This window comes from Scatophagus argus, chromosome 21, assembly GCF_020382885.2.
Source record: "Scatophagus argus isolate fScaArg1 chromosome 21, fScaArg1.pri, whole genome shotgun sequence".
In the NCBI taxonomy this organism is placed as follows: Eukaryota; Metazoa; Chordata; class Actinopteri; family Scatophagidae; genus Scatophagus; species Scatophagus argus.
Genome location: NC_058513.1, coordinates 7,425,306 through 7,437,920, shown reverse-complemented (window position 1 = coordinate 7,437,920; position 12,615 = coordinate 7,425,306). Strand labels below are relative to the sequence as shown.

Below are 12,615 nucleotides of genomic sequence, written 5' to 3'. Positions count from 1 at the left end.
CGCTAGTTCAGAAGGGCACCGTTCCCAGGTCTGGACTGGGGAGGAGCAGGTGTACTGCTGTCAACAGAGGCTCATAAATACTCAGCCAGCGATCTGAGATGGATTACACATTTATGTCATCATATTAAAGACACTCTGTCAGCAAACACCTTTAAGACCCTGTAATATCCTGCCTAAGAGAAAGGACTTTTCTCCCTACAAAGGCAGTCTGTGGCACAGCTCACTGCTGCACATCAAATACTGGTGCTGATCTGCAACAAATTAGTCATCCAATTCACAGCTGGATGTAGATCTGCACCCTGGCTTCTATTATTTAACATGTAAAAGCTACAGAAAAGTTCCCTGGCTTACTTCAAATGCTTAGGACATTGCAATTTTATTACAGCTGAAGCTACGGACCACGAACAAATATGTACACAACAATGACATATTTACCACTATGTTATTTTAGCATCACATTTCAATCCCTCACAGCCCCTCTCCTCTGCAACCCTGAGACCCCACTGTGTCCAAATAAAGGCTGTAGACATCACTACCAAGGTCTTGACTGGATCTTTCATTCTCCCATATGACCCACAGGGCTTTGCAGTGCCATTCCATTGGCGTCGGACAGTGCCTTGCTCCATAAGTTCCTCCTCAGCCCTTGAGCATGGTGTATTTCGCATGCTCAGAATAAGCCCAGTGATCTCCAATTACCCTCCTCTCATGGATTGCCTGGTGTCACTCGCCGCCTGGATATGATGATTCTGCGCCTGCAGTGTAAAAGGATAGTTCTCCAGTTCTTTAGGCATGTACTGTGCATGTTACAACTCAATCAGAGAAGTAAAACACAGCAGGATCAAACCAATTAGTTAAAAAATTCAAGCTGAAATTTCACCTCAGTGCTTGGGCTTGTTCTCACCCTCTTTAGCACAACAGACACATTCTTCATTCTAGATCACCTGTTAAAGCCCACGAGGTCAGGTTTCCCTGTGTGGTGCAGGGAATTGTGGGATTGAGCCAGACGAGAGAGCTGGCTGGCTGGATCTCTGGTTAGTTGAAAACCAATTGCGCCAGCTTGATGGCATTCAGCACATCTCTGTCTAAAAGAGCTGGGCAGATTAGCAGATAAATGATATTCAGTGTTTTATCCTGCTTAAATAAACTACAGCAGATCATAAAAGACAACTATTAGGCTGCCTCGGCTTCTAACCAGTCAGTCAGAAGGCCTGAAACCAAAGACGTGTCCCTCTTTCATCTGACATTTAAATGTAGGAGTTGTCGAGATATCAGATTATGAGCAACACAGACAGCACGCATCAATCATTACCCCAATGTGAAAATAGAAAGTGGAACAGACCGGAACAAGCTCACATTTTGTGCCAGTGAGAAGTCTTTCAGCTCAGTGACTGTATCACATCCTCATATGTACTGCTAAGTTCAGTGAAAAAAGAGTTGACTATACTGAAACCGTGTACTGTATGCAGTCAGAGTACCCTTGCTGGCCTGATATGGATCTGTGGGTTGCTGGGTGAAACGATGCTTGATGAAGGACGAGTGTGAAGGGTTGAAGTGGGAGAAAAAAAAAACTAATACAGAAGAAGGAGAGAAATGCAGTCAAATTCCTTATTCTGAATTTAAACACCATCTGTCCATCTCTGTCCAGAACCAGAGGTGGGCTGAATGGTGACATTGTTGCCTCCTGGGAACAACATCCTGATGCTGTCTGGGTGTGTAAAGCAGAACTCCAGCATCAGTGATTTTGTTGCCAGGGGAGGACTATAGCAGCGGGAACTTCCTATGAAATGTGAGTGCATGGAAGCTATATGATGCTGATGCTGATGCTGATGCTGATGCTGCTGCTGCTGCTGCTGATGAGCAATAATATTACAGCACAAGTGACAGCAGTAGAAGAAGTAAAGGCCTATGTATAGGAGCATTATGTATGGTGTAGGATTAATAATATATCATCAATTATATTTGATCTGTTTTCATTTGTTGTAATGTAACTAACTGTAGGATTTAAATATGTACATAGCACACCAAGTATTTTATAATGAAGTTATTATATGATAATTATTGGCAATTTATAGCCAAATATTTAAAACCTAACTGACTGAGAAGATGCTGTGCAGCTGTACTTTCTTTTGCCTGAGATTTTACTTTTAACCTCTAGAGGGAGCTGATGTCCACTGCATCTGATAAGTGAGTGCGCCAAAAACATGCACATGAGGAAGCACAACAAAAAACATTCATTAAAAATGAATAATTATTTATTTCAAATTAATTTGATCAACAAAATTATAACTTGCAACACTTACATTAGGAACTCCATATTACATGTTGAAATGTTTGTAGAGGTGGAACCACAAACCACTAAAATATAAAATACAATCACAAGATGGGGCAATTTTCAGTGGTGTTTCATAAAAAGCCAAAAAATATTAAGTGGTTATGAGCAATCAGTTATGACTTTTATAATGGAAAATGCATGAACTTCTTGTTATCAAAATCTTAGATGGACTCCTTATTACTAAACATAGTCAAAGAAAAGCTGCTGACGGCAAAGAATACACAACAAACCAAAGGAAACCTTCAATTCAATGGAACAGTTACCAATTTTAGTGCTTTAACCACACTGATATTTGCATGAGGTCTAACAAATGTATGTTCGTGTAATAAGGAATTTACTGAGGACAATATACACCCTCTATGACTGTAACATCCACTCTGTAGGCAGATAACTTATTGATCCCCATCTTGCACTCTGCTGCTGCAGAGAGGCCAGCAGCCTCCAGGGAGAGTACTGTACATCTGAGCTCTTTGCCCTTTTCTCTGTCCTCGCATCCCTTCTCCTCTCATCCCCTTCATCACCTTCCTTCACTCTTCCTTCCTTCAAGTGGGGGATTAATCATTCCATTTCCCCACCTCATTCATTCACTCACCCCCACCCCCACCTCTCTTTTTTATGCATCTCTCTATCTCCTCTCTCCATCCATATGCTTAGCTTGTCTCTTTCGGTGCAATACCGAAATACTTTTTCGGTATTTCCGTCGTGCAGTAAAAGCCAGACGAATGATTGGGGCTCACACTATTCAAGGTAGGAAAAGAAAGAAATGCTTGTATCATGGATGCTGAATGCAGAGACATTAAGTGTGTTGCAACACATTTTGCAGCACCATGATGCAGCAATATTTTGAGGCTGTGCATATCAGTTGTTAACCACGTTCCCTTCTTTATTTTCACAGAGTTTAAATACTTCAGGGGTGACGCTACATTGGTGATTTCAGTGGATGGTTTGAAGTGGTTTTCCAAAATGAGGTGCAGTGACAAAGGAGTTGATAAATGGTATTATTTTGATTTTTATATTGCTGTGATTGATGATCTGTCCGTGTTTGTGTCTTGCTCTCCTTTGATGGTGGAACTTAAGGCTGCCTGTTTGTGTGCTGACTGTTTGGAAAAGTTATTATAGTCTGTCTTCCCCTTGAGCTTCTCCACCTGTTACACAGTAAGGTGTTAATTTTCCCCGAAACAGGCCAGATTACAGCCTGCACAGCCTGCTGCATATGTGTGCATGTGTGTGTTTTTTGTGTGTGAGACCATACAGCAGTGTGTGTGTGTGTGTGTGTATCCTTTTACATCCTTTACGTCACAGTTGCTGTGAGTCAGCTCCTCTCTTCCTTTCCTGAGTCACTCATTCAGCGGTTGCTTGGTTACTGCAGAGCGGTGAAAGTTTCCTATTGCGTCTTTGTCTCCTCGGATGGATGAGCCCTGATATTTATTCAGGCTCAGGATTGAGTGGCCAAATAATGTATGTGTTTGTGTGCATGCCTGCGTTTGTGTGTGCACTGTTTCATCCAGTGGACAAAGGCTGACAAATCAGTTTTAGTATATCCTGTTGTTAACAGACACTGAAGGGTAGTTTGTGTGCTGAAACAGACCTCTTAAAATGCCCAGTGGATTACAAAAGGCAAAGCAGATACTGAAACGTAATTTCGATTATCTTTAGACAAAGCATAACATCTCTGGTCAAAGTGCTCAAACTTTATGGTTGTTAAACAGGTGGCTCCATGTCACAGAGCCCATGTTATCCATGACAAGCTCCATCTCCGAACCAGCTACCATCCACAACTAAGTGCCCTTTGGCCAGGCACTGAACAGTCTCCATAAACATGTATGCTAGTGTTGGGCATAATAAACTACTTAAAAATACCTGCATTCTAAATACCTCAGTGGCGCCACAAATGCTGCTGGCATTTGTTATGACACTATATTTCTGCTGATACACGCATGTCGACCAGTGACAATTACCAACCCTGCAGGTGCTACATAAACTGTAGATCATGTGTGTCACTATTATACTGGCAGATAACCGGGCTAAATATTGCAGCCAACATGTCAGCCTGTGTCAGGACTGCACTGGAAGGTTTTGGTGACTAAACAGTCATGTTATATCTCTTGTATTCGGCTATTTGCATTTGGCTATGGTTTTCTTAAGTCTAAACCGACAATAACTGTTCTTTCTGGGAGTGGAAACACTGACAAATCAATAGACAATTATATTATTATTTAATATATATATATTAAATTAATATGGCCAACTGTTAGATGCTTATTTACACACCCAGTAGCTGAGCAAAATTATCATTCAATTGCAGTTGTGTTTCTGGACACTTCCAGTATTCACTCCTTTTTAGCTTTGTTCTCTCCTGAGTGAAGTATCTTTGTGGTTACTTCCCTTTTACTGATCCCCTCATTCTGATTCTGACTCACAGGCTATAGGTTGTTGAGCAAGTAATGGATTTTTTGGGCTTTTTCACTGAAAACAGCTGCTTGATGTTGCTGAAAATGATGTATTTGAAGGGGTGATCATTAGGTTTGGCCATCATTTCAGGTATGACATCTCTGTACTCACGAAAGTAACTGCTGTAATCTGTGAACACATGTTCTTGGACAAATAAGTGTCGATACAATCAGGTTTTAAACAAGCCATCATCTCTTTTTAGCAGTTAAACAAAAAATTGGCACAGCGGAAAGGCCAGTAATAAGCCCTCATTGAGCTGAGATCTTGTGTGTGCCCTGTCTGTGTTCCCAGGTCTCAGCAATTAATTTGGTAAGTACATTATTCTTGTGGGCTTTTTTCACATCACATATCTTGATGTCTGTTTTAATCCAGTGTCCCAGTAATTCATGACAGCGATGTTAAAAACAGTTTGATTTCCATTACATGTGACGGTGAACAGATGGTAAAATACAACAAGGTCTCAGTGAGTCATTGTGAATCATCCATACAGGGATGAAGAGCTGCAGTTACTGATATCCCCAGGTCAGATGATCCAGGCTGATGAGGAGCTCCAGCCAGTGGCCTGCTTCTGTATCCTTGATGAAAGAGGAGGTGCAGCCCCTGACATATGGAGGAACAGACCAAGTTTGGTAACATGGCCACCATCCTTCTCTATCCTGCCTCAACTATGTCATCCTCACATGGAGCCCACACATCATTCAACGCTTGTCTCTTTACCTTCTTATGTCTCAGAATGCCTAAAGAAGGACCCGTGGACAAGGTTCATTTTAAACATGCAGGGCGTTCTCAGTTTCAACAGAAAGGATTTAAATACTGTGATCCAGCAGGCAGCTGTTACAAAAAATCCACATAATAGATTTATCATTTTCTGCTATGAGGACACACTGCTACAACTTTCTGGGGACACTGAAGATCATAGGATGTCTATATGGGATACTTGTTGGCATATCAGTAACTCATCTGCTCACTGGCTCCATGGTCCCAACACCAACACAACTAAAGGGATTCAACATGAACTGAATGGCAGAGACAATTTTAACACATGCAGTCCAAAAAGTACTCTGAAATCCTGTGAGATCTACACTGCTCAGAGAGTTTTGTATAGGAAAGAGGATAATGTGAAAAGGAAGAAGGGTGTGTCCTTTGATGATGAAGTCATTATCTACCTTTTTGATCAGGTACCTTTTCCTTTCAACTGTTTAACTGTAGCTTGGTGGGTTTTGGGTTTTGTTTCCATTGGTGATCTAAGGATTTTATCTTTACTGGTCATTCTGTAAATCCAAACCAATGCATGACACTGTGTTTGTTTCCTGTCTCATTTCCACTATCCATCGCTGCCGTTCTTAGGAGAGTCCCACCATGGAGCTGCACTCTGGGCCCTGCACATCTCTGCAAAGCACCTATTCCTGCAACCTGTCAGAGGTCACATTAGAAGACAGTGGTACTATTCTGAAGGACGATAACAGTGATTCTGCACATACAGCTACATGTTGTGTTTACTTCACATTAATGCTAGTCAGTTTTTACTGGTGGAAAGCACATATATGCAAAGGTAAAATGACACCTGACACCAACAGGAACTTTAATGACATCGCACTCTAAACACACAGACAGCTTTGCTGCTGTAACGGCTGGTGTTGGATGGGGTTGAGGTCAGGGCTCTGGGACAGTCATGCTGGAATAGAAAAGGGCCTTCACCTAACTGTTGCCACAAAGTTGGAAGCATAGCATTGTCCAAAATGTCTTGGTAAGCTGAAGCATTAAGATTTTCTTTCACTGGAAGTAAGCAGCTGAGTCCAATCCCTGGAAAACAGCCCCACCCCAATACTTTTGTCTATATAGTGTAATTAAGTACATTTACTTAAATGATGATAAAAGTTTTACGTACTTTAATTTCATTTCACATTATATTTATAATTTGCCAATTTACTATTTTCCAAAACACAACACATGCACAGCTTTGATTTTATTTCTCCCAAGAAGTCAGTGATTTCAGTTCTAGTTAGTATGTTGTGCTGAAATGAGCATCTACCTTTAATATTTTGATGTAATTCTGTCTGTAACTCTCAGGATTTACTATTTATAATGGAAGATAGCTCTGACTGAAGGACTGAATTTGTTTATGAATCTATGATAGTGCTGGCTGATAATATCTTTATATTTTTAACTGCAAAATTAACACATATTTTATAAAAAATCACTTTCTCATTTATTGGTAAATGAGATAATATTTTGAAACCAAAACTTGGACTACAATGTGAAAAAAAGTGCAAAACATATTACACGGAATTATATCACAAACTCCTTTAAACAAAAAGGCGCCCGTTAATGTAACAAGATCAGGGTGGGAAGCTACAAGGATTACAAACTTTAATGTTTGTAAGTCTCGCTAAATTCAAACACTGCAGGTTATTGTCACAGTGCTGTCACTAACTGTGTGTTTGGTCGGTTTTGCCTGCAGGCTTGGAGTGGGAGGACGACTTCTCAGCTTTGGAGAAGAGCTGCCATTTTCAGTGTGGCAGACAGTCAGTATCTCAGCTCTACACCCCTTCCCTGCCAACACAGAGCTGCACTGCCCTGTCCAGGCGTTTGTTTCTGTCCCAAACCTGCCTGTTCCTCACCCATGTCACTGAGTCAGACCTTGAGCTGTGAGATAAAGGATTAGTGGCACATACATGCACACATATTGAGTTGAACTAGCTGATTTTTATGTCACAGTGGTGGCAGCCATTCTGTGACTTCGTCTGCCTTCAGCCAAAGGCCACCTCGCTGTCACCATGGCCTGACGTGACATCCACACTTGTTTTTCTTTCAGACAGCCAGCCTTGGCCTAATGGAAAAACTGACTAATCACCCAGATCTTGTCCTCCTCACCTCCAACTCATCTCCCCACGTCCCTCCTCTTTTATGATGAGTCAGGGATTTTAATAGCTTTTTTTTCCCCTTCTCTCTCCGCTGCAAATGGATTCAAAGCACCTGTTGCTCATGACATCACTGCCACGCAGGACAGTGTGACAGTGCATTCAGCCTTCACAGTTGTTGGTATGACATGATTGCTGGCTATGATGTGATAAACAGCCAGTTGCATAACAGTGCTGGTACCTTTCCAGCTGCAAAACTCTCTGGTACTGCCTTACATGCCAGGCTGTGTCCTTGGACCTTCACTGTGAAACAGAAATATCGCAATGTTGTCACTTCAGTTTAATAAACTGTTATGCATGTCTGAAATCCTGTTTTATCTTTAAATTACTGTCAATTCCAGGTCAACACTAAAATACATTTTTGTTTATACAGTTTGTGCTACTCAAACAGAGCATTCTTGTAGAGGCCCTGTTTGCTTGCCTCATTACTGAAGTGTATCCATCTTAGAATTTATCAGTGGCAGTGGCTGAATAAACAATGTAAGCCTTACGGCCAATGGAGGCAGAAACTGAACAAACTAAAAATAATAGATAATTTCCACAGAGCCAGCATCAGCGAGGTTTGGTTGATTAGATACAGTGTACCTGAGGAGGAAAGGAAAACTGGCAGGATCAGTCTTAGTGTTCACATGCACACACACACACACACACAAACACACACACAAGCTGTTCAAGGACGCCAAAAGCTATAAGTGTTTGCCTCTGATAGCTGGGAGCTTCACACCTGCACACTGTTGTTGTTAGAAGTTCAAGATATTCTCTCTTAACGTTGCTGATAGTCAAATTACAGGATTTCATTCATAAGACACTCGTGGGACATCTCAGTTATAGAGAACTTTACTTTTGTTAGGAAGCACAGAAGGTCTGGACAAGACAGAATTTAAAAAGCCTCAGGAGAAAGCGGTGTATTTCTGATTAGCACTATATAGAACACGCTGTGAATCAGGAGCTCAGTGTATTAATTGTGTATTCTGCGGGATATCTCACTGCCCTGACGCCACCCTCTCTACTCCACTATCTATCACAGCAGGAGAGGGAAATAATCCCAACTGCCAACAGATGTGTTTGGGCCTCCAGGTCAAACAGACAAGGTGGGATTCTGCAAGGTCACATAGAAATGGGGTCTGTTGGTAATTATTCAAAAAAGGTTCATTGTGTTATGCTCTGTTCTTGTTTATTTAGCACATTTCTTCATGGTAGGCCGACTTTTACGACCTCTGTCACAGGTCCATATTACGCCGCACAGGGTAAACACCAGTGCAGTGCAGAAAGTTAAAAAGTTTGGTGAAAGGTAAATAATTTGACAAACGAGACCCCACCCTGTTTCTTTACATTCAGGTGTAGCCTGGAGGACTGTATGCAAATGAAGCAGTGGAAGGTGATAAGCCACAGTGGAAATTATGTTAACTGACTGGAGTTAAAGGAGTGGACAAGGAACCAAAATTAACTGCTTCTGACTCTGTTAAGCCTAAAACATCAGCTCCCCTCTGCTGCACTGAACGAAACTTTTACTGAGGAACTGTTAAGCTGTTGTGAAAAAAAAAGACCAAATATTCACAGCATTTGTAATTTGAAATTTCACTTTAGAAAGATATTTTTCACAATATGCATTTTTACCTTCCTTCATTTTCTTTTAAAGATTGGTCAGTCACATAAATTAATGTTAATTGCTGTGGCTTTTAATGATACCATGATGTTTCTGCTTGAACAATAACAATAGCTGGCAGAAAAATGAAAATTTTTTGTGTAATTTAACCTGATTGTCTGCACAAAAGCACAGTCACAACGTGCTGTCTTTAATTACAATCCTGAATTTATTTGTATATTTCCATTTGTACAGATGTAGTCACTCTTGAATGATTTTAGATTTCATGTATGTTACATTCCTGATATTTTTGTACTTTTCAGTGAATTCTTTTACAACCTTTACTTGTAATTAAGTATTTCATAGTACAGGATTGCGACTTTTACCTTAATTTACTTTTACTGAGTCTAGGTATATGATGTGAAAAGTTGTTCTAGGCTTTCAAATTTCGTGGTCAACAATTCTTTTCCCATTAGTCCACTTTTACGCAAACCCCGTCCGGACTCTGTAGTAATCATTAAGCCTCAGTGGTTGTCGTAGTGCTGTGACACAGTAGCGGCAGCAGTGGAGCTGACGGGACTTTTTGGGCAGAACTCTGAGCTGGAGGGAGTGGGCTCGCTCTGTGATTGGCTGAGCAGCGCTACGTGTACATCAGTCAGCTACAGGTAGCCTACATGTGACGGTTGTCTGAGTGTGTTTGAGTGTGTTTGAACGTGTGTGTGTGTGTGTGTGCGAGTGTGTGCTGCACGGCGACGCTCTGCTGCTTCTCCCTCTGGTCTTTACTTTACATGATGGTGCTTTGAATGACCGGCTGCATGGTGAAGATTTTTCTGTAAACACTCAGGAGGAGGAAAGTTAGTTTTAACTTCTAAGGTAAGACTTTTTTTTAATACCATGTCGTCCAGTTTAATCACTTTAATGATGGCAATTTGTGCGTAATAAAGTGAAAGAAGCTTACTTCTGCCTGTTTATCTCATATCAGTTACAACACTACCGTTGGTGCGATTAAATTTGGCTTAGGAAAATAAAGAGATCGAGAAATACCCTAGAGTGACATGTCATCTTCCATGGTGTGAACTAATCTATGTAAAACAGCCAAGTCTTTTAAAGTTGCGCAGTTTGAGCACATCAGCATATCTGATCGTTTGGTTTAAAGAAATGTCCGTTGCTTGTGAACCTGCTGTGCTAAATCTACTGAACTAAAAGCTTCTGTTAATTTCAACATACTGACTGGCTTCTGTAGGTTCATTTTTCAACATGTGCATTTTAAGCTCAACATAGCTAAAATGCAGTAAGAGCACTGGAGGTGAGTTTTCTGAGTGCTGCTGGCTGCTCTCTGTTTTTGTGAGTGTAACCTTGAAATGAGCATTATCGCAGGACCGTGGGGATAAGAGAGGCCTAGATTAACAGACCAACATCATGGAGTTTTCACACTGCAACAGGCTGATTAGATACAACAGGATGCAAGGCTGTTTGATTTGGAGAGAGACTTATTCACTAGTGGGTGGGGTGGGGGGATTACTAGTTGACTGGGAGAAGAATACTCAAAAAATACTTAATCCATGTTAAATATCACTTGTTTTTGTTCTATCTCAGAAAAGTTCACCCCTTTTCTTACTTTCTCTGACATTCCATCTTTTCTTCCAGGCCTGTGGAAGCTGTGAGATCTATACTGTCAAATTGAGCATCAGGTGAAGGAGGAAGCAGGATGAAGTCCAAGGGGAAGGCTGTGAAACCATCGAGGACGACCTGGTCTGACCCCGAGCCAGAACTCGAACCGGACACTGAACCAGAACCAGGCTCCAGTGAGCAGGAGGGCTCTGAGGCCTCGGTCCGGATCGGTGGTTCGTGGAGGGGGTCACTGAGAGGCGGGGATGGCAAGCGTCAAGGAGGAGTGGGCGGTGGCCGGCGCCGCAGGCAACACGGCTCCAGCAACAAGGAACGAAGTGTCCGGCGACTAGAGAGCAACGAGCGGGAACGCCAGCGCATGCACAAGCTCAACAACGCCTTCCAAGCATTGCGCGAGGCCATCCCCCACGTCAAGACTGACAAGAAGCTGTCCAAGATCGAGACACTGACCCTGGCAAAGAATTACATCAAATCCTTAACCACCATCATCCTGGACATGTCAGGGGCCTCCCTGCCTAATGGTGGGGTCCCATCAGAGACCAGCACTGCCAAGCTGCTTCAGTGCTACCAGCAGCACCTGCAGGAGGGTGGGGAGGACGATCTCACCCAGTACCTCACCCATGTGCACAGCTTCAGCCAGCGCAGCTAACAGTGGCTGCAAAAGATGGTTTAGAGACCACTGGAGCCACCAGGAGGCTGTTTCCAAGGCCTCGCAAGACTTTAGGGCTGAATCTCAAACAATATTCAGTTCTTAAAGGCCCACTGCTGTGGGATCTGATCGAAAGTGGTGTTCACTGTAGGAACTGGGTGCTGTTCCAGATCATAGACCTCTGACAATAAACCCATGTACCCACTCATAGCAAGAGGTGGGCTGTCCAGACCTTGCCCTTCATGCATAAGAATTGAGGACCATTTACCTATCAGACACATACAAACACAAAGACTGGACAGTAACTAGAGGGACAGCGGCTATGAGGAGTGAAATTTCTTATTGTACCCACAAAGGAAGGGCTAACCTTTTGCCATTCTGTCTCTTTATTTTCGCCTTCTGTGGTAGCAGGAACTTCTCTTCTCTTTTATGTTATCTTGTGATCTTCTTGTGTGTTTTCTGTTGAGAAACCTGTTCATCGTAGCCTTGAGTCATAACTGTCACATCCAAAAGAAAGGCAAGCAGTATGCCTAAATATTGAAATTCTGAAGCTAGAAAGTGTGTTTGCTCACTTGCTCATCAGGATGATTCGCCAATTTGAGAGCGCGATTGACTTGTCATCTTAGAGGTTATGTGCTAATAGCTGGAAGGGCCATGTGATGTTCCAAGTGTATTTGACTTTTTGTATGTCGAGGCAGGACACTGTAGTTAAAAAGAGGAGATGAGAAACTATTTGGGAGTTATTATCAATAAACACATTTATTTATTGACAAGGACTGGTATTTCAACCGTGCACAACACGTCAGCAGTATTGATGTGTTACAGTATGCCGTTCATTATTCACATTCATGACACACAGATCTCTGTATACTTTCAACATTTCCAAACGCAGCATCATATCTGGACAACATATTATGATTAAAAGATAAATTAACGCTTGAACAAATGCAATTCAGGTGTGCGGTTTATCATATTGGAAACCTGCATTTTGAATTAATTGTTCTTTGTCAAATGTAGAAACGACTCCACCTTAATCTATTACCATTAT

At 41.9% G+C, this 12,615-nt stretch overlaps 2 protein-coding genes across 6 annotated transcripts; both read left to right on the top strand.

Annotated features, from left to right (window-relative positions):
- Nucleotides 1-1,857: 1,857 nt before the first annotated feature.
- Nucleotides 1,858-9,258, top strand: LOC124052551. 5 transcript variants are annotated; one of them, XM_046376946.1, is made up of 5 exons: nt 1,858-3,079; nt 3,228-3,327; nt 5,274-5,961; nt 6,131-6,224; nt 7,245-9,258. In XM_046376946.1, the coding sequence occupies exons 1-5, from the start codon at nt 3,055-3,057 to the stop codon at nt 7,433-7,435; spliced, it is 1,098 nt and encodes a 365-aa protein (XP_046232902.1). In that variant the 5' UTR covers nt 1,858-3,054; the 3' UTR covers nt 7,436-9,258. The 5 variants fall into 5 exon arrangements, with proteins under 5 accessions (XP_046232902.1, XP_046232906.1, XP_046232904.1 ...); XM_046376950.1 differs by having other exon boundaries at nt 1,858-3,327; nt 5,274-5,412; nt 5,516-5,961; XM_046376948.1 differs by adding an exon at nt 4,755-5,092 and having other exon boundaries at nt 1,858-3,327.
- A 517-nt stretch (nt 9,259-9,775) lies between these two features.
- bhlha15 (basic helix-loop-helix family, member a15) lies at nt 9,776-12,337 on the top strand. The gene is made up of 2 exons (XM_046376951.1): nt 9,776-10,162; nt 10,937-12,337. Exon 2 carries the CDS (start codon nt 10,998-11,000, stop codon nt 11,565-11,567), a length of 570 nt encoding a protein of 189 aa, XP_046232907.1. The 5' UTR covers nt 9,776-10,162; nt 10,937-10,997; the 3' UTR covers nt 11,568-12,337.
- Nucleotides 12,338-12,615: the final 278 nt, after the last annotated feature.